This window comes from Puntigrus tetrazona, chromosome 13 (assembly GCF_018831695.1).
Source record: "Puntigrus tetrazona isolate hp1 chromosome 13, ASM1883169v1, whole genome shotgun sequence".
Classification (NCBI taxonomy): domain Eukaryota; kingdom Metazoa; phylum Chordata; class Actinopteri; order Cypriniformes; family Cyprinidae; genus Puntigrus; species Puntigrus tetrazona.
This window is the reverse complement of record NC_056711.1, coordinates 9,612,604-9,635,415: the sequence shown is the minus strand read 5'-3', so window position 1 is coordinate 9,635,415 and position 22,812 is coordinate 9,612,604. Positions and strand designations below refer to the sequence as shown.

At 41.6% G+C, this 22,812-nt stretch overlaps 1 protein-coding gene across 1 annotated transcript in view; it reads right to left on the bottom strand.

Annotated features, from left to right (window-relative positions):
- The window catches only part of bcl11aa (BAF chromatin remodeling complex subunit BCL11A a), a 52,812-nt gene extending 32,423 nt beyond the window's left edge, over positions 1 to 20,389 (bottom strand). The window contains exons 1-2 of the mRNA XM_043255010.1: positions 19,371 to 20,389; positions 15,558 to 15,893 (exon numbers count right to left, since the gene is read on the bottom strand). Of these exons, the coding sequence (XP_043110945.1) occupies positions 15,558 to 15,893; positions 19,371 to 19,425 (391 nt within the window). The 5' untranslated portion in view covers positions 19,426 to 20,389. The remainder of the gene's footprint in view (positions 1 to 15,557; positions 15,894 to 19,370) is intronic.
- Between the last annotated feature and the right edge of the window lie 2,423 nt (positions 20,390 to 22,812).

The window sequence follows — 22,812 nt, the reverse complement described above, 5'->3', positions numbered from 1 at the left end:
ACTTTTTTCAGAATGTCGTCTTTTGTGTCTTTCGTCTTTCACTCAGCAGCAGTTTTGGAATGACATGAGGTTGAGTAAATGATGATACAGTTTCATTTTTATTGCTGAGTGAATTATTGCTTTTAAATACAGACATAACACACACACACAGACACACACACACACACACAACATTTGATCGAAGATTCACATTTGCTGGTCTGTCCCCATGAATTCAGGGAAAAAGCTGGAGATATACACAGCCAGTTCCCTAAAGAGTACTTGGAGAAAACTTCTAGACTGACTATTCAGGTCAGCCACACACACTCACTCACATACAAATAAATGTGACTGCCCTCCGGCAAACACATATTTGAGGAAAAATAAAACTCACCAGGAAATCATTCTACTAAAACTGGTGCTGGTTAATAAAACTGCATAAATATAATGAATGTGTTTATAAACATTTGGTCACATACTGAATACTAAGAAGACACAACAGGGACTACGTATTCACTCAAATTAAGCGATATAAAATAAAAATAGGTATACGCTTTATAGACTAGTATATACTTTTTGGTCTGGAAAATCTAAATGACAGCCTCATTTATCATTCAGACAATAAAGTTTAAAAAAGCATAAGTCAGATCACAGCCAGTGATTGACAGTTGGTGGCCAGCAGCATAATACAGTGGATAACTGTTTCAGCCGTGCTGGTCTATGAGGCATGTGTGTGTGTGTGTGTGTGTGTGTGGCATGGCTGATTAACTGCTGAGCAGACCAGTACTGACCTCTGTTCCCTGTGTCCAAGCTCACCTTTGATACGACACCTAGCATGAGATGGGGAAGTGGGCCGTGCCTCAGATAAGAGGGATTGCTTTTATGATACATTGCTCCAGAAGGAAGGAGTCTACCCTCACCCTTTCAAGACCATTCTAGTGAAGAATATTAAAAACTGTTGCATGTTTGAATCAGACTGAATAAATGAAAATAACTAAACGTGCAGGTGCTTTGTGATTATTTTAAACCTGTATGATTATTCGGACTGCACCAATTTAGCAAAATTGCACCAGATTGCTTTGGTGTTCAAAAACATTTATTATTAATTTTAAAAACAGTTGTGCTGCTTAATATTTTTGTAGAAATATGATGAATAGAAAGATAAGCATTTATTTGAAATAGAAAGTTTGTAACATTACGAATGTCTTTAATGTCACTTTTGATCAATCTAACGCATCCTGTCTGAATAAAAGCATTAATATCTTTAAAAAAAAAAATCCATATTTTATCATTTTCAAATTTTCCCTGATTTTTCCAGGTTTTAATGGCGGTGGAATGGACCCATGTGACCCAATGGACCCATGTCTAAATCAAACAATCTATCCAAGTTTCAAATCACTCCAGGGCTGAATCATGAAGCACAGTCCCAACTGATGAATCACTGTTGCTGGGTCAGTGCCGGTCCAGGGTTCACTGACCATCCCTCAGAGTAGAGGGAGAAATCGATGGTGTCCTCTGTTGGCCGAGGGTAAGTGGGTCATACATCAGGGGTCCCGGGTTCAGCGAGCTGCTTAGCAAGTGGCGATCAGACAGGCGCATGCAGCGCAGCTGGGCGGACAGTGACAGACTCCACCAAGGAAATGCCCTTGCTATGGCTCACTCGATACGTGACCCTGTCCAGCAAAGCACACACAAAGGGCCTTCATGTCCTGTTTAATGCCTTGTTATAGCCTGAGCTCAGCTTCAATGGACTAAATGTTAACAAAATGACCCCTCAAACACATTGATTTCCTTAAAGAGTGTTTTTCATCAACCTAATAACGCTTTTTTGTGTTAATTTGAACTCCTTCTTTACTTTAAAGCACCAACAGGCCCTGCAGGTCACGAGCGTTATCAGCATTGTGCTTTCATTTTCTTTTGGTGTTTTGTTTTTGTTCTCAAAAGTCCTCCAAGCTAAAGAAGATGATGACGGAGCCCGGGCTACAAGGCCAGCTAACCGGTCTAAACTGGTTCTGACATTGGAGGGGGTGCAGCTGGTGGAGAGAAAAGTAGCGTTGTTTTTGCCTTTAGCGAAAAAGAACCTGGAAGCATTTGAGGAATCGGCTGCAGGTACGGCGTAAGGCAGAGGGAGAAAAATCAAGTAAGAGAGGCAGAAAAGCAGACTGAAAATGAGGGGTAGGAAAAAAGACAAGCAGACAACACGACTGACGAGAGAAAGAGAGAGAGAGAGAGGGGAGGGTGAGAGGAATTGTAAAGGCTAGAGTGAGTGCAGGCTATGACACTGTCTCATCAAACAGCTGGACCTCGGCCAAGTTCATCTGTTAATGGACAACCACCATAGGGCCCCAGCACTCCCCCTTTAACCAGCACCTCCCTCACCCCCTCAAACCACTCGCAGCTCGCTCTTTCTCCGAAAAAGAAACAGACGTAGATTATTCTAAAGCCTTTCCCTTTTTGTTGGAGATAAACAAAGTACTTCAGGTTCAGGGCTCACCCTGGGACTCTGACAAAGCAATCTATCATCCTGTCTGGCTCAGCCAGTTTGACCACACTGAGCCCAAGGAGGCTAATGGACCCACCGGACAATTTTGTCTTTGTGTGAATGCCCCCTCCACTCTGCCACCCCCATTCCAATGCCCCCTCACAGGCACAGATGTGCTTGACCAGGCCCTCTGCGACCTGGATCCATTCCTTCCTTAGTTTTACCACATACAGTGGGGTCCAAAAAGTGAAAGTGCTTCTAGTCGCATTTTTATTATGTAATAAAATATTTTCGATTGCAAATTGTATTGTCAGCTGACGATTTGAGGGGAAATTTGAATTTAAAAGCGAGTGTGAATTTTAGAATTTTTTAGTTTTAGCATGAACTGACATGCTTTTGTTGAATCGGATGATTGCTTTCTACAGAATGATTAAAATAAAGCATCTTTGTGTTCTATAAGAAGAACATCAGATCACATGATTAATAAGACAATTCTGCTCATTTATAAGGCGGTCTTTACATTTCTTCATCAATTCAAAACATAACTTTAGAATTATCAAAATACAAAAACATTATTTATTCCCAGGTTGAAATTAGATTTTGTATAGCAGATTTTCAATGTGTAACTTTAATGCTGAGTAATATCGGAATCAGATGAAAATAAGAATTAGGGGCGAAAATGAGAGTTGTGTGAGATACAGAAGGGAGAGAAGAGATAAAAAAGAATGGTTAGCATTAGCCTCAGACGTGTCGAGACACATACGGCTTCTGGATTTTCCCTGGAATGACATGCAACCGAGAGAATGAAACTCAAGAGAGGGAAAAGTATAAAAGAAAAAGGGAGGGAGAGGGAGAGAAAGCGCAGGAGAAAGGGGGGAAAGAAGTGGACTTAAGAGTATTTTAGTCCTTGCTTGCGGGGATTTTCAAACAGAGGGCGATTTTACTGCAGTTTTTGTCTCGCAATCAAAGACAGAATTATATATTCTTTTCATACCTTCCCTCAGTTAGGTATTACATTTATCATATTGTCCATTTTTCTTCTTACTTGATAAATAATGTGGTATATAAGACATATCACCGATACTATTATAAACGTTAAAAATCTCTTACCTCTTTTTTTGCTTATTTTGATTAAAAAATTTGAAACAACAAAGAACCAAAAAATGTGGCAATACATTTAATTCATGTTCATAAAATAAAATTGACTAAATGTATTATATGTCTCTTTAACTACATTATTTTATGAACAACCAGTCAAAAACTACAGTGGCTTATGTCTCATGAGCCACAGAACGGTTCATGAAATTGGACATGCTGAAATAAATGACTTGCAGATCAGTAAACAAGTCAAATTAAATTAGAAACTGCTGCAAGTGACATATAAAAATTTGTGATTCACTAAAAAAAGAACTGACTCATATATGTCATTTGCTTGGGTATCAGACGTCAGTGGTTGCGCAGTGTGTTTTTGATTCACTAAAACGAACTGGCACATAGTAGTCATAGGCTTGGATATTGGACTTTGCTGTTCGCGCTGTGTTTTTTGCACTGAATAGCAATGCAGAAAACATCTTTTTACAAAGGAAAAAACATATTTATTTTAGCACAGCATTCCGTCTGCATCAACAGAAGAATATGTATGTAAGAACTATGCTAACAGATTCATGAACGTCAATTACTTGAAAAAAAAAAGGAAACCGTTCTGACTTCCAACTCTTGCTTCCCAACTATATTTCTTAGTTAACACCTAGTCCTCACGTTTCTCCCTTTACAGCAGAGACTATGTCACCTAATTAATATTTATTATCCAGACTGATAAAGCTTATAACATGTCTCCTCCCACTTTTTTAGATTGTTCCGTTTCTGGTGACAACTGATACAAGGATTAGGGCAAACACAACATGAGCAGGTCGTCTATATATCATGCGTGGTCCAAATACACAGGTAAAGCCCCAATGCATGTTTATGCATGCATGTGTGTGTGTGTGTGTGTGTGTGTGTGTTGTATGAGCTCAGGCAACAGACTAGAGACAGCAGCACCCATCAGGGATAGGTTCCTGTTCAGAGCACAAACAGACACGGTTCACAACCCCCACTGTGAAACAAACAGTCCAGAGCCTCTGCCAGGATCTCATCTCACACTCACACACACACCAACACACACACGCACGGGCGAATGCATGTGGCACACAACAGATCACACAAGCTGACTGCAAGCAGTCCAGAGCAAGACGTCTCAATCAAACAACAAACATAATTCCCAGAGGATGACAATACACTCTCTGCTGTACAGGTGCAAAGACATGGTGACAAAGAGAGAAAGCAGCTTAAAGCTGAATTGAAGACGGAATTAGACACAGATGGCCGAAGAGAAGACCTCAGGATGGAGAGATTGATAAAGTATTTACTCTTTAAGTCTGCTAATCAAGGAGAATAGAGAACTAATCAACCCGCATTACAGAGATCAGACATGCAGCCCGGGATAGAGTCAAACGGACAGCCAGCGCTCTTCCCCTAAACATGCACAGCCGTTTCGTTCTTTCTTTACCCATTTTGAGACGATAAATTATCCATTAGATTTCATCATATCTTACTAAGGCAATTACATCAAGAAAATGATAGCGCGTGTGGAATCAATTATGCATGCCCTTGGCCGGAGACCAGAGGCTGGGAAGTCGGAAAGGGCAGATCCACTCCGCACATGCACACAAACACACACACGCATGCATGCAAAGAAACCCATACTACACCCCGCTACACACACACACACACAAATAAAAAAAGACCCTGGATCTCACAGATGTGCCCCATCAGTTCATCTTACTGCCTAAAAAGTTCATGCACTTAATAATTTATTTGTGTTCTGGATACGGTTTCCCAGCTGAATATTAACAACTTTGAAGCGTGCTCACAGCCAGGGTAGGGCTAAAGGAGTCCGGAGGAAACAGTGCCTGCCGAGTCCCACCGGCCCGAGTCTATTCTCCTCCCCCTCCAACCCTGTCCCCCCCTCCTCTGCTGAAACCGGCGCGTCCGTCCGAGGAGTGAACCGTGCAGCCGTGCGCAACTTACTTTTTCCTGATTAAGAATTCTTTTTCATCGCAATGTAGGTTTCAGAGCTCCCTCAAAGCACTTTTGGCAAAAACAGGCAAGGAGAAAAAGGAGAAAAAAAGCAATATGCAAAATATGTAAAAAAAAAAAAAAAAAAAAAAAAATATATATATATATATATATATATATGTATGTATATATTTACCTTTGGGTTGTTGTTGTTTTTTTCAGTTTATCATTATTTTTAATAAAGCATCATTTAGTTATTTCATTATTAAAATAATACTTTATTATTTAATTAAATTTCATTTTAACTTTTTTCTTTTATTTCAGTTCTGATTGCTTATTATAATACATGCATGAATTTATTTGATTGATATTTTTTGCCCACATGCCCACTCTCAGTCTCTTTCTGGTTCAATTACATATGACAGCCTCTCTTTTGGGAAATGCATACACTGATACGTGTGTGTGTGTGTGTGTGTGTGTGTGTGTGTGTGTGTGTGTGTGTCTCTACGTGTGCATTTCCATATGGGTTCCGACTGTATGAACGCATGTTTGAGATCTGGAACCATTACAGCCACATGTCCACATGCAGAGGGACACACGCAACGTGCTGAAAGATTTAATTAATTTCCCTCAGCATGTTAACAGAGAGCCTCACTTAGTAAGACAAATCACTCTCAGAAAATGGCACTAGCATTTGAATCCCAGCAAGAGTATGTGTGTGTGTGTGTGTGTGTGTGGGGGGAGGAGGTGTTCAACATCTGCTTCCTTGTTGGGAAGGGGGTTTACGGTGGGTTTGGAGCAGGAAAAAAAAAATTGCACAAATGTCGTCATATGCAGAAGGCAGAATCGTTGTCAGTGTGTGCGTAATTTGAGTGGTTAGACGAGGCTCTCTCCGCTATCTCTGCAGTGTGTTACAGCGGCGGGCTGAGCCGGGTCTGATCAGCAGTGATTAAGTGCGCCGCTGTATGCAAAGTGCATTAATGAGGGTGTGCGGAGTCATCAAGTAAATTAAATATGTCAAATCTCCCGGTGAACTTTCAATCTTCACATACAAAACGTTGCTTTCATTTACAACCTCCATTTCTCGCTCAAAATCCGGGATGAAAAAAAAGCAAGGCTCGGAAGCAATTTATACCTTTGCTTCTTTTCTTCTTTTTTTTTTCCACAGGACCCCCTCCCCTGTGTAAGCATGCACACACACACACACGCTTACAAACACACAGACGCTTTCTCATACACACATGCTTTCTCATACACAGCTCCCTGCAGAAGGTCTGACAGGCCGTGCTGATGTGTTCAGAATGCGTATGGTAATAGGCCAATCAAAAATGCAAAACAATTGGCAATTACTGAGAAGACCTAATGGTCATTAGAATTTACAACTAGGTAATGAACTAAAGTCTGCCCACACCATGCATATTCATAAAGCAATTTAGGCTTTGAAGATTAAAGAAGTGCTTAAAATTCAAATGAGCCTGAGCAAATTATCAGTAAGATTCAGTCAGGAAGTAGCGGTGTGTGTGCGTGTGTGTGTGTCGCCAGCACATGTTTTTACGAGTAGATGTTGCACATTTTCTTTAAGTTTGTTAACAGGAAAAGCCCAGTGTGTGTGTGTGTGTGTGTGTGTAAGTTAGTGTGTATTTGAGCCCCGTGGGCCCTACAGAGGCTAGTGAGGGTCTAGGTGTGAGCTTAGAGACCAATCAGCACAATAATGCCTGCTTAACAAAGCTGGCTCTCTGCTTTGCTCGACTCTTCGAAATCTTTATTTGTTTCTCGTTTGTTTCATACAGATCGGTTAATTTATAAAGAGGAAACGCTTTTATGGCAATTGCCGGTTTATTGAGTAAATGATCATTTGAAAAGCAGTTCAATATTTGTGGTAGCAGACGTCTGAGGAGGTAGAGCTGTAACAGAGGTAATAAAAAGACTAGCTTTAGTGCAGATATAATAATTTGTTTTCCACTAGTTATGCAAATTACAGAGCTGATATTACATTTACAATAAAAGCAATTCAATTAAATCAAATTAATGTTATAGGTAAGTAAATACAAATACACCGTAAAAGTTTTTATGATTCAGAAAGTCTTACGAAAGACAAAAAAGAGATGATTGGTGTCTTTATCGATGAAACCGAAGGTTGATCATTTTCTGTCAGTTGTGTAAAGTATATATACAAAAAGTACAAAACTCTAAAAAGCCATATTGCTCGGAAATGTATCAAATTCTCTTCGATTACACCAGTGAAATAAGGTTTTCAAGCGAGCACTCGTGGAGCAACACAAAAAAAAAATCATTTGGAGTCATTATCAATGAAATAAAAGGTTGATATCTTTGTCTATCTGTACACAGATCAAATATTACAGCTCCTGTGGTCACAGGTAGGTTGAATCTGTGTGGGCTACAGCTGGGCTCTGGGCGGCTTCATCCCACTCAAATCTAAAAATAAAGCAATTAACTTATTGGCAGGCAGGAGGGGAAAGAGTATGACAGGCCGTCCTGCTCTAGGTGAGGGGTTATGACCCACACGGCACAGTAAAGAAGAGATTCAGAGCCCAGTCACTACTGGAACTGACGGAACAGGACATTTCTTAACATTCATATGGATCTATATACAGTATACACACGTATATGTGCATACACACGAGCACAAAACTACAGCGAGCTCATTGTATCTGAATACCCAGAAAACCAATATGAAACACACTAAGAAGAATCATAATAAACGTGACAAACTAGACTAATATTCAATTAGCTAAATTTAGCATATAGTGTGTATAGGACAGAAATCAGCCAAAAATGAATAATTATTAATCTGTGAAAGATCGGAGCTCTCGTCACGCAAACGTGTCTGCATACTGTCTCGGCGGCAGAGTCTAAAACCACATACACACACACGCAAATACGTGCACACACACATACACAAACACTACAACCCACTAAAACTAGGCAGGCACCCAATACCAACATGAGCAAAGCAGGCAACCACCCAAATCACACACAAACACGGAGAGGGAGATACGGACGGCAGCTCCAGTTGTGGCACGCTCTTGAGGACCTCACATGGGTAAGGGGTGTGGAGCGGCTTCAGGTGAAAGTCTAAGTGAAAGGTTTTGATGGAGATCCACCAGCTTGCAAGAGACAGCCTGTCCTGCTTAATACTGTGCTGTTTTTTTTTTTTTTTTTTTTTTTTTACAGAACCGGATCAGAAAAAACGAGTATCTAACATCCTGTCTTCACCTGTGTGAGAACTCTGAGGGCACTTCCCTTAGGAAAACGAAAGAAGGGCGGAGGATCTGAAACAAAGTTAAGGTTTTACCAGAGGTTTCAAATTTAAAATCCTGATCATTTACAAAAGACACAAATGAAAAAAAATCTCACAAATTAAAAAAAACTAATGTGTAAAATAGAAATTATAATTTTGATAAATCTAGATAATCCAGTTCTGGAAGAATTTGATAAGAAATATATACGTTTATTTTTTAAGATCTCATTTGACTGAAAACTATTCGAGATATTAATAAGAAGAACTGTTCTAAAACTCTTATAAAATATTTTTCTTAGTAGATTCACCAGAGAAAAAGCACAAGATTGTGGCAAAAATCTTGTGCTCTTTTTATAGCTCAGATGACTTTTAAGTTTCCAGTTAAATGTTCAAACATCAGAGACAAGACTGACCTTTCCCCAGCTGTTTTGCTTTAGGAGAATTTTCTTAAATTCTTTGTTTTGCTTTAGGAGAAAAAAATTATAATCTAGGGGAAATAATAATAGACACAAACGAGATGAAAGGTTACATGTAAATAAGAAAATGAATGTGGATAAATTAAAATCAAATCAAACTTGTCAATCCTGGAAGAATATAATCGTTCATATTGAGATTTGGTTGCAGACTTTTGAATCTTGGCAAATCTTAGCTTTTAGACAAAGGTAAGAACTTTTCTAAAACTATGAGATTCCGAAATTAGAGATTCCGAAATTCATTTGATATTTTTGCAAAACAAAATGACATAATTAATAGATAATTAAACAAAGAATTTTAAGTCTAAGTTAACATTTTCTGAGATATCTCTCATGAAACTGTTTAAGAGAAATTAAAAACAGACACAGCTAAGAAAATGATTTATATACCAACAAAAAAAGAAATATTAAATAAGATCAATTTAAATAAAATTACAACTACAACTCAGATAATCGCGTTTTTGAAAATTTTGATAAGAAATGTTTAATTTCATACTGACATCTCATTTGATTGCAGACTTTGATATCTTGACAAATCGGAGATCTCTTCCGAAGCGTTTCTGAAGAGAAAAATCTGAGATATCAGCAAAAATAAAAATGTAATCTCAGCGTCGTTTGGAGCAACTGTTGAGATATTAAAGCAATCTCATTTGTGATTTTTCTTCCCTACAGGTAGGAAGCGGACCCCCTTAAGAGATTAGTAGAGACAGAATGATAGAAGAAGCGACAAAACAGACAGGAAGGGAGAAGAAAGAAAAAACACAGAGAGCTGAAGGTGTCTGTAGAGACTCAAGTCCTGCCATCTGTAACCATTAGAGCCCAGATGAATTGATCGTATTGAGCGACCCGGCTGGCGCGGGGGCATAGCTGGTCAAGGTGACCTCGTAGTGGAGATGTGTCCGCCCGACGATACCAGTAGGGATAAAGCAAAAAGAATGAACTAGCCTAGTTCTAAAGCAGTGACGAGACCATCGCATGTGTCTGACAGCGTGTGTGTGTGTAAAAGGTAAACAGAGTAGTGGAGGACACCCCTCCTGAAGCCCACCCCATGCCTCCAGCCCTGCTCCGTGCCAATTTCTCTTTGGCATTGGCCGCTGAGGGATGTCCTGCAGTACTAGTGCCAACTCACACACACACACACACACACACACCTCACGGCTGCAGAAAACCACAAACAAATGCACAGGCCTCTCGCAGTCACACACACACACACGCACGGCCTAGCAATTCTGCACCATTCCTATCTGTGTTTATAGAAGCTGTCTGTAATCCGCCGAGATTTATAAATATGCTTTGTAGTACATAAACATTTTTATGGACACGTTCCTCTAAAACATCTGACACAATTCGAGAGCTGCAATACGACAGGACCCAGTGGGTCTGCGCGCGTCCACCCACATACAAAACACACACACATGTTGGCACAAATAAAACGAGGAGATCAGACCAGAGGGGAGCTTGAATATCAGCAAAACGATCACAAAATCTCTCCGCAGAGGCATAATCACACTTCTCACGGACCTAAAATCGAACTCTACACCTGCACGTACCTGCGAACAACACACACTGACCTTTTTTTTTTTTTTTTTTTTTTTTTTTTGCATAGCTTTTATTTTTCACCTAACATCCGGCGGAAAGACAAAGCGATCGCTCGAGGTAGTCCCAGAAAGACGGCGTGATCAGGTGGCATTATGGAGATGAGGACAGACAGAAAGGAGAGAGCTGGGTATTTCTCCTCTTGTGATGGAGGAGGCGATGCCATTGTCTGCAGGAGGGAGGGATGGGGGGGGGGGTGAGAGCGTCATTGGGTGCTAAGAGCGTATGAAGGGGTGCGGGGGTGGGAGAACTGAGACGGAGCGGGTGGCACCGTGCCAGGCAGTGCCCGTCTGGCTGCTAAATACCTTTGTTTCCTTGCACGCCGGCTTTGGTGCAAAAAAAAACAGGTAAAAACTATGTGATTTTTAAGGTTTAAAGCCTTCCGATATAGATTTTCCATGTAATATCACTCAATTTCAGCTGAATACAAATAAGTATTGCACAAATAATATAAAGATGGATTCGGGTTCTTTTTTCCCATGCAACACGAAATTCCCAACCCAACAAAAAATGTGTGCTGTAGCCCATTAGATGAGAATGGCGAATGAAAGGAAGCCGTCCACCCCCACAGCACCGAGCCGACTGTATCATGCAAATCAAGCCCGAGGATGCAGAATATCACAATGTTTCTGCGAGGGATGCTGCGAGACACATCTCCACATGCAGCAAAACAGCTCCAAGAGAATTAAACATCATTCTGTGCTATTATTACACCTCTTCCCTCTGGAAAAGCTCTGCACACCTCTCACACACACACACACACACACACACACATTCGCTAATGCTATTTTTTTTTAAGATCAGACAGGAGATGGCACACATATGCAGGGACTAGATACAAACACACATGGGCATACAACAGCACAGTGTTCTTTGAAAGGGACGACCGGTCTTGTATATGAAGAAATCCTGCCGGTGGAGGGAAATAAAAAGGTTTGGAAAATTAGAGGCGAATGCCTCCCCCCCAATTTCAATACATATTCATAAAGAGCCGCTTACAGGGTGCCATCGCTGCTCGGGTAAGACATGTCTCTTTGTCGCTTCCTGATAATTCATTTTCTTGGTTTCTTGAAAAAAAAAAAAAAAAAAAAAAAAGACAAGCAAGGTTTGGGTGTCGCCCCATATTAAGCCGTGACAGCAAACATGCACATCTGCACAAATAAAATGGTTCTCTGTATACCTGCATATTTCCACATGTGCCTCTAAAGAAAGTCTATTGCACCTGTCAGAAAAATACACACACTGCATGAGGCGATTCAGAAAATAAAAACAACTGGCTCTCAGTGATGACCGAACGTCAGCTAACACTGCTCCTCACAAGTCCTCTTAAAAAACGATCAGTGTCAGCACACTCGCTCTCTCGCAGCTGAACTCCAGAAAGGCGCTTTGATGATAATTATGATCATGACAGATCGTCAAGCTCCAGATAATATGTGATTTAAAAAAGGAGGAAGAAAAAAAACAATAAGCGAAAAAAAGCTTAAATTGCTGGGGTCTTTGTTAAGCCACTCATTTGGGTCACATTTTGGCACAGAAAATTGCAGGCGGCTCACATGCCAGACAATCGCACACAGTGTAATTGATTCAATATTAATTGGATGCCCCTGATTTACATTGACTGCTACAGCCATATGCATAGCAGAGAGGGAGAGAGTGACAAAATGGGCAAGCGAGTGAGCGGGAGAGTTAGAGGCATTAAAAACCCACCCAGCAAAGGCCATTTAAAAAACAATTATCTGTATTGAGGTCCGTTCTGCATGGCGGCAGTGTTAGTCCGATCTAATCTGCCGATTTATTGGAGAGCAGTCATAATTTCTGAAGGGCTGCCATAGCGAAAGACAGAGTCTTGAAAAGCGCTTGATAAAAAAAAATAATAAAAAAAAGTTCAGAGCTCCAAATGGCCCCATATCGCAAGCCAAAGCGAATTCAATCTGTTCCATCGACATGTTTTTGGACAAGGCGTTGCGAAACAGAAGATCATAGGATGTTACTCTGCATAATTTTTACATTTCATCAGACGTCTTATATTGTGCAGCAAAGGACATGTTGCCGATTATATCAACAGAGCGGATTCAAAGCTCTAGGAAGAGCATTAATTCAACAAGACACTTTTGTGTCAACCTGGGGTTTTTTTGCCATTTTCAAGAAATGAAAGGATTCAAAATCTCATTTAGGGATTAAAAATTAAATAAATACATTATGACTGTATCAAATCACTGCATGGGAAAGGAGAGGGTCTCGGTTCTCTCTAGTAAGGCCTCCTCACCAGGATACATTGTGCTATTTGGGGTAATACACAGTCACACACACGTGTGTATCGCCGTGCGCATTGCTCACACAGCAAATCCATTCCTCTGTGACAGGTACTGCCTTTTCTCATACTGAGCAGCTCTACATGGAAATGGAGCTGTTACATCACACATACCAGTCTCCTTATTTGGTCGTATGAACTATAGTCTAATGATCCATCTTAAAAACAGATCGAATAAATAATAACAATTCACATATAAAATAAAAATATGACAAAATATAGACAAGTAAAAAACAATCAAATAATATACATAAAATAATATATACACAATTTATTAATCGAAAGATTTAAACAATAAAAATGTTTTCCTTAACAAATATAGATTAACTCTATATATAATGATACAAATGCAATACAAATAGTTTTCTTAAAAGCACTGAACTGTCAGCTTTCCTTCAACCTTGCAGTTTTGTGATGTTCTAGAGCACCTCTAACCCAAGTACACACACGCGCGCGAGCACACACACACTCAAATTATTCTGGTTTATACATTCATGGTAAGCTGCAGTCACAACTAACCTTGAATATGTTATGTCTGAAATCGTCTATAATATGGCTAATTAATATCTCTTCCCCGTCTGACCTACCATGGCAGCAGATTCAGTAACATGCTGAGAAGCTGTTATGGACCTTCCCACAAAATTGTTTAAAAAAAATAATAATAACAAGCACACATAATACCAGTGACCCAACGCTATCAGCTGAACCCTGATACATTATGATGTAAATGAGTTTAATAACCCAGTTTAGCGGCTGACAGAAACAAGAGACGTGCGCGATAGCCGGCTCGCATAAAGGTTGTATAATTTGTGCTGAAACTGCATCAACATGCTTAAAACAAAGAGGGCAAGCAGACACAAATGACCCCATTCAGCCTCCATATCTGATCAAATTTAAATGTACTATAGCGCAAAACTGTGTTCCACAGCAGATTATTGTAAACATTTATATGCACACAAACTAGGAGGCTTCTCAAACTATGCAAGCGGGAACTGTTGGAAAACAACTTGATACTTGAACTCAGCAGACGATAATTAGCCCAGAGCAAAAGGGTCAAGTCCAAATGACTGTTGATGGGGCTAACCGGACCCAGACGCTTCCTGGAACCTGATCTTTGAGGCAGACCAGAGAATGGCCAAACGTAAAGCCAGGCCAGAAAAACAGACTGGAAAGTCTCACTCTCACATTTTCTACATTTAAAAAACAGCCACTCGAAATCGCCCCAACCAGCGCAAAACACTCATGGACACATAATAACACGCCGACAACTTAAAGCAGTTCATTTCACTTAGCGCTCAGCTTAAGCAAGATTAGACTTACGCTGCTCTAAGATTCCAGGGTTGCCTTTATTTTAAGTTGTTTACAGTGGAAATTAGGGACTATCTTTTTTATGACTGTATTTTCAGTGTTTTATATAGTGCATAAAGCCAACCGCTAATTAAAACGCACATCCACGAAAATAAAACAAATAATTAGCGTCGTGTTATTGTTTCCTGACAAACCAAAATACCCGAACGGCCTTCCATTTCCTTTCCTTTTTTGACAGAAAGTGAAAATGTTCAGGCGTGCATTTATACGGATAAGATGTGGCTGTGCAAGAACCCACAACGAAATCAAGATACATCTGTCGAGACCACATGAGAGAGGCTGTGCAGCACAGAGAGGCATTTCCCATGAGCCTATGGACACACACCGAGGGGGATGGCCTCTCCTGTCACAGCAAGGACTCCTCAGACCGCCCCTCCAGTGCCAAAATCTCCCCCTCTCAATCCCTTTTTTTTTCCTCCTCCCAGTAGGGATGAACGGCCCGCCGTGTCATAAAGAACACACCCTTTGCACTCTGCGTTAACAAATCTGCAACTTTTAAGTCATTCGCATTCCTCTACTTTGGGCCTAATTGGCTTACCATGGAGAGTGAACGGCAAGTTACCAGCGAAATACGATTTGAAACACAAAGTGCAAATGTCGTAAACCGAAGCATGCAGTCGGTGGCGGGAACGTGTGATCTACGGTTCGAATCTGAGCTTAATCATCCAAATCCCACAGAGTCCATCTGAAGGAGATCCTTGATTCCAAGCAGTGACGATCTTGATATAATAAATGTTGTTGTGTTTTTTTTTTTTTAATCTTTGTTGCCGGTTTTGGTCTTCGTAATGGCTTCTCGCTCAGAGGTTTGATTAAATATACCCCCTTCCCCTTCCCGCCCCACAGCTTTTAAATATTCAGCACTCCGAGGCGTCTCCAGAGCTGCGAACGAGACGCCCCACAAAGAAAGGACATGTGTCTACGATATGTGGCCCGCACAACAACTCGGCTCCACCACGAATGTTCCTCACGCAGATGCACGCACAGCCCTTCTATATAGTTAAAAGACAAATCGCATTGGGATGAGGTTACCTGTAATGTTTTCCTGTTTGGGACAGATTCCTCGAGAAGACGTCGATAAGCAGTCATCGTCCTCCGGCGTGACCTGGACGCCCACCTCCACGGGGTTGGAGGCTCTCCTCAGCTCACCATGCGAGGGCGAGGGGGGCTTATCCACTGCTTTGTCCATGCACAAAGTGCCATTGCACTGCTTCCTTTTGTGCTCAATGAAAATAAGGATGTCTCCCAAAGGGAAGTTCATCTGACACTGGCCACAGGTGAGCAGGTCCTGGTCTCCCTCTGGAGCTACCTGTAGCAGCCCGCGCTGTTCCTGCCTCTCCTCCGAGACCACGGCTGACAGGGGCTCGGCTGCATGCAGGAAGAATCCATATGCGACACAGAGGGAACGAAAAGCAAAGGGAATATTAGAGACTGGGTGCTGTAATGAAAGCAGTCAAGACGAGGGAGCACATAACAGGATAGAAAAAGAACAGGGGTGCGCATTTTATGATAATCCGCCGCTTTCATTTAGTTTATTATTTCAGATCCATCTTTTAAATTGTAATTACCTTACAAGTTCCGGGAAAAAAATTATAACAAACATTAAAAAGCAATTAGTCACCGGCAGTTTAACTTCGGCGGACAGGCATAAAACAATATTCAAAAAGGGCTTGACATTTTATTAACACGCGATTTGTTATGATATAACAGCGAAGGCAGCAAATTCTTTTTTGTTATATTTGCTTTGGTGCATTAACATCTGTGTCTAAAGCGACAGTAAATTCATCTCAGTCTGACTCTTTGTTTCACTCAACCGTACACACATCTGGAATATGAAATGACTGCATGGACAACACGTGTAGATATCCAGAAAAGCCAACACAAGTCACAGCTGCAAGAACACAAGCTCTCTACACAGTAAAGGCTATTAGCCATTTTCCCAATCACGATAAAGTTAGCTGTAAGGTTCACACACACACACACACACACACATACACGCAGGTATTTTTATAATGGTTGTTTAGTGAAATTTTGCGCAGAGGTTACACTAGCTTCCTAATGGTTAAGAATCTTGACCTTCTTTATAAGCTGCCAATTTCATGCTTTAATGAACCTAAAACCACAGAGAATCAAAAAATAGATTTTAATTTTAGTGGGTGATGATTGGTACAGATTTTGATAAAAAAGGTGTTAGGATCATGTGCAGGGCGGTTAAATTTACTTTAGCCCAGTCTGGGGCAGATATTGTGGGGCAGATGTGGAGTATCTCCCAGAACGTGCTCACGAGGAAAATATTCGACACATTTGCACATGAAGGACAATAACGAAGTGTGATAAATTTCCCTTCTGTATGTGGTAATGCTTTTCGCTTTTACGTGGTTTTGATTTGTTTGGGTTTTTCAACGCTCGCCATTCAAATCAATAAAAAAAAAAAAAGCCTGCTCGATTTAAAGTGAACTCAAAGTATTTTAGAACTGATTCCTGCATACAGGGGCATTCATAGCGATATTGATTCGTAATGAATTCGTAATGATAACAGCTGTAAAACTTCCAGTTAGGTGCGATCGTGATAAAACACAGAGATAATCGATATATGCAAAACTTCGGTCATGATTTTACAATACCGAGCGAGAAGTTTTAAAGTTGGTAACATATTTCAGCTGCAATAAAACACGTCACATTCACATAACAGCTTATTTTCGCCACTTCTGTTGGCGTTAACAATTATATCGTGTACTTATTTTACTATCGCAGCTGCAGTCTAAAGATATCCGCTTGCATGCATATTTTTAATTATATTACAGAAACTTTACACGACCGACCATGCATAAATAAACAAATACTGAAAATGCGTTGCAAAGGAATATTCGGCAATGTAGATCATTCAAAAAAACTAATTAAGTTTGCTCAGAATGCGAGAAAACTGTGGAAAGCTGCATCACGTTGGGTTTTCCCAATTGCTTTAAATTCCACTACAATCAGCGCTGGCACTAAAAACGATATTGAATTTAAAACTGTTTTTGAGAATATTTAAAAAAAAAATCAATGCAAGTGTTTAAAAACCAAACCAGCTTAATTAAAAAAAAAAAAAAAAAAAAAAAAAAAGCTGATAATATTTTCAAATAGCTCTCCTCAGAAAAGTATCTGTGTGTAATCTTAACGTGAAAATTGAAAGCATGGTAATAAAGTAATTTTTTAAAAGTAGCAAATAACAGCTTCTCCGTCAGCTTCTTTCATTTTAAAAAATAACTGCTTTCTGTCTCGTTTGAATTAGATGGCAAAGTCTTATCGAGGTAAATTAGATTTGGTCTATTATTGCCCGAACATCCTTTGTTAGTTTACTTGATCCGGCTATTACAAACTACAAGGTATAAAAAATTCTACATTTCATGCCAGGTCAGGACGGGGTAAAAAAAAAAAAACAGTTACGAGTTCATATACAATACGTTTCGCTCTTGCTAACATATGGTCAAATATAGATAAAGATAGCGGTGAAACTGATCGGGTTCGAGCGTAGTTTATGATCGTCGTCTGCCCCCTAGCGGTGGAATCCTGACACGAGCAGCAGCGAACACACGGAGCAGCCCGCGCCGAGATCCCACAGACTGTGTGTGGAAACCCAATAACGTTACACGATACTTTACAATGTTACAACAACTCGAGATTTGTGTCAAACATGTTTATCTAATAAAACGCGGACCGACGCTTTTGCGGCTTTAGGTTTGAGGTTAAAAAAACAAAATCGAAAGACAAGACAGGAGCTCAAATGTTTTCGTTTCGTCGTGCTCCTGACAACAATTCAGGTGTATAAAATGCGGAGCAGGCTTTTTTTATAAAAATGCAAGCTATCGCGGTCCTCCGAGGCATGCTTAGAGCAAAAATCGTAATGCTGCTGCTAATAATAATTACTGAAATGACGATTCGAAGAACGGTAGTAGCAGGCTACGAACGTGTGCATACAGAAAGAGCTAAACCGGCTGGTTTTCTGGATACACTCGTATCTAAATAGTTGCATTACATTTGGGTTTCGTCTTACCTTTGTCACCGACATTTAAGACAAAAATCAGGCCTAAGTGAAATCGAATTAGTATCCTCGTATAAACGCACACGAAACGGCAAAGAGCGTGGCGTGAAATCGTCTCCTACTGCCTTTAAGCGAAAGCCCATACGAGTAGACCAGAATCGCGTTTGGCTTCAAACGTAAGGAAAGCTTAAGTTTAAAATTCGAATAGATTTTATGTGCAGATGTCTCGCTCTGCGATGTTAGTCTCGCGCAGGCGACTATCGTGCTCTATTTACTGGCAGTGGGTAGTACGCGCACGCGGCGCTTGTAAACAGTCGGACACGAGATTTTTCCCAATCAAAATTCACTTCCACTCTTTGAAAATCTTCCAAAAATAGTGCGAGAGGGGGGAAATCCTGCCCAGAATCGCAGACAGACAGCGTTACGGGACATTCCACGAGATGTGAGCGCAAATAAGCGAGCGAAAGCACGCGTGCATGTACCCACCACGGTCCGGTATATGTGAGCGCTTGCTCTTAAGTGGTCAAAGCGACTGGGGCACGAGAGCCAAGACATATGCGCCTAAACACCGAGTCGGCACGAACTTCTCCAAGTACAGCGATGGAAAGCAAACTTTTGTGGCATTTCGGCGGACGAGGGTGCGCGTAAAGGCATTTCAGAGATGGGAACGCTCTCTTCACTAAAGTCCACTTGATCTGCGCTGTCCAGTGTCCAGTGTGTCTTCACTGAGAATTACGCTCCTCTCCAGCAACTCAACGCTGCAGAACGGAGCCAAAAACAGGTAAAGCGAACGGGCACAACATATATTTGTCTTTACTTACGCGAAAAATCCCGTTTGCTTAAGTGCTGGGGTTTGCCTTGCTTGCGGCGAGACATGGTGGTTGGTGGTGGCTTTCAGCTCGGTTCACATCGGGAGAGCCGGGTTAGAAGGGAGACTCCAGAGAAAATATCTTCATCAATGCCTTTGACATCCAAAATAAATTAGAAATAATACAAAGATGGCGCAGGGAAGATGGATTGTGGGATAGCCGTCATGGCTTTTTTGAAAAGAGAGAGAGAGAGATGAAAAAATGGCAAAAGCCCCCCTGAGCTGCAAGTTCAAGTGCGGACGTGACGTCCCTGCGAACTTGAACGTCAGGAGATGGATGGACACAGACATACAGAACATGGGCAGGGCAAAGCCGTGGAGTGGGAGGAGGGAGTGGAAATAACAAAACCAATGGACACTCATTAGGGGCTGGACATGAAAAATAGACCCGAAGAAGCCAATGGACAGAAAGATCAGGGGGCCGGACAAGAGGCGAGAGAGAGAGAGAGCGAGAGACACGCACACACAGATAGAGAGAGAGAGGGGGAGATATGTTTAATGAAAGCAATGTGCGCTGCGGCGAGTGAGTGAGTGTGTGCGTGTGTGTGTGTGCGCGCGCGCGCTCGCGCTGGGGGTGGACGCAGGAAAACAGAGCACGAAAAGCCAATGGACAGGAGATTCAAGGGGGCCGGACATGCTATATATACAAAGAGAGGGGGAGAGGAACCTCGCATATAAGGTTTCGTAGTGGACACCGATGGTGCTTCAAACACAGTCACTCAACTCCTGGTCAAACAGTCAGTCAGAGGCAGCGCGCAAGCTGCTTCTCGGCGAGGCACACGATCGGGTTGCGCGAACAGGACAGACAGGTTCCGAGCCGGGGCATGTGGGTTCAACCGCCGCGTGCGCTGCCACATTCCTCCAGAACAGACAGAAACTTAAGGGACATCACATAGAGAGCGGCATAGGACACTCGCTCGCGATGTAGGTGGGACTTAAATACTACAAGAGTGTAATTGTAAAAATATAACAACACACTGACGAATAGATTGTGGGAGCAGCCCACTAGAAAGAAAAGGGGACGGGGTAATAACTTTCAGATGTGTTCAGATTATAGAGAATGGCGACTGGGGGGGAGGAGGGGGGTGTCAGTACACCGCCGCCGCGTGGATTTAGAAATATAAAGATGCCGTAAACAGCGCCGATGCATTCGAAATTAAAGAGACATGAAGCGTATAACCGAACGCGATGACAAGCTAGTTCAATCCACGAGGTGGGAGGAAGAGAGAGACACCCCTGCGAACTAGTAGAAGTACGACTAGACTATAGCGACTGCTCCAGAGACTCAAAGCAGAGGCTGCGTGAACAAGTGACAGTCTGCGGGGAAAAGGCACAATTCAATAGGGAACCGATCGGAATTGAAGTCGAATGCTGGAGATAATACGTGACCCGCGAGCGAGCGAGAGAGTGAGTGAAACTGCTTTGCAGGTTTATACGCTGACATCTTTGTTTCTGGACCAAGACTGATCGCTGTGCTGGTACGCGTGTGGGTTTTTCTCGGCGCGAGGTGTCCGATCTTTACGCGAAAGTTGAGTCAGGTTTGCGCCGGGTAAAAAGGTCAACTCTGCGCGAGGGCTATCTGGGAATGCCGATGGATTCGCTCGACTGTACCACACTGACTGTGCCGATGCTTTTCAGGTCATTGTTCTCAACAAGTGCATATGATTAAAAGCACCGTATCGATCTGATTTCTGTATAAAGCCTTTGATTTCGTTTCAGTGCAGCGCACTGTTCTCCAGCATGAATAAAGGGAGATAGATACATTTAAAACACTTTTAAGAGTCCGGCGCGTAAAATATATTATAAAAAAATATATAATAATAATAATAAGGTGCTTTAAGCAAAGAAACATGAAAAGTGATTAGTTTGACTATAAGATTATTTGCGTTTTATAAAAGCTAATTCTGATAATTGTTTTGGATTCTAGGCTCTTTAAAGCACCAGCATAAATAGGTTCCTGGATGATAATAAAAGTAAGAATAGAAGGTCGTTATATGCAGAATCAAGCTGTTTTGGCTCTAATTGGGACTTTTATTTTTACGCGTCTGATATTTTGCGATCGCGCAGCGTGATTGACAGAAATCCACCGAGGATTCCTTTCGGACATCTCAAGAGGGATCCCACAAAAAGACAGCATCGTTTAACCTCCCTCGAAATATTTCCAAGTGTGAAAAATTACTTTATTTAAAAAAAAAAGTTGTGCTGCAGTCAGAAACCGTTATTACACGCTATTGTTAAAACCTAACGTTTGCATTCAACAGTCTGTACAAAATCAAAAGGAATATTTCCTTGTGCGGGAATATCACATATTAATGTGGTTAGAACGCGACGCGTGTAACCAGCGTTTGCTTTTGACTGAACGATCGTTCTGTGGGCAAGCTTTCGGCGCCGGGCAAATTTGGGGACGTTAGTGCATTTCGGTAACACGTCTTACGGCACGTGCCCACTCAGGCCATTGGCTGACGGACCGCCTTTTTTTACACCCCCATTTTCACTTTTCTGAAAGTCTGTCCCCGCTCCGGGCGGACATTGATCAGCGCAAACGGAGCGTTTACACCTCCTTCAGGAATGGAAGCTATCAGGCAGCAACAAAGCGCCGCGTGCAAACAGAATCTCAATATGTAAATGACAATGCGACTGATCCCATCATAAATCAGCCAGACGTTAAATGCATTGCAATATCCATCTCTCCGATGCACGGTCAGGCGCGCGCGCTCGTACAGAAAAAGTGCTTTTGTGTGAGAGAGTGACAGAGGAAGCGATTGGAAATGAGAGTGAGGGGAAAGTGCGATGACAGATGCATGCTTAAAATAACGTTTCGGCTCAACGCGCGAGGCCCTATGAATGGCACAAAAAAACAGATTACCAAACCTGCATAATGCCATGACTGCTGCTGGTAGATCGCTTTATTAAAATACGATCCTCGTGGCTAAACGGTAGGGTTTCACTATTTAAAACGACCAAATGAATATCGGTGCGTGGGTCAAAGGAGGAAAAAATAGCGAGACAGTTGAATTTCTTTTGGTCATGTGCTCGCCTTCCACGGGTAGTGGCTCAAGGAAATTGACTGACTGGCCCCTTGGGCGCATTTTAATATATGGAAATGACCGAGGGCTTATGCGATAAATCAACGCCCAACGCCCTGTTCATGCTTCACTCCTCTCATTTTCCCACTAGCTCTGGCAATTCATCAGCAGATCTGTTTTCCTGCAACTTGTCCAGCGCCGATGTCATGTTGAAAGAGGGGCTTTATTGGCGTTTATGGTTTACCAGTGAGATTAGCACCGAGTTAAAACGCGCCTGTAAAACAGAGAGAGCGGCAATGTGTTCATTTATCTTTGACTAACTTTAACAGGGAAGCGTTTTCAGGATTTTTTAAAAAACGCGCATCCATG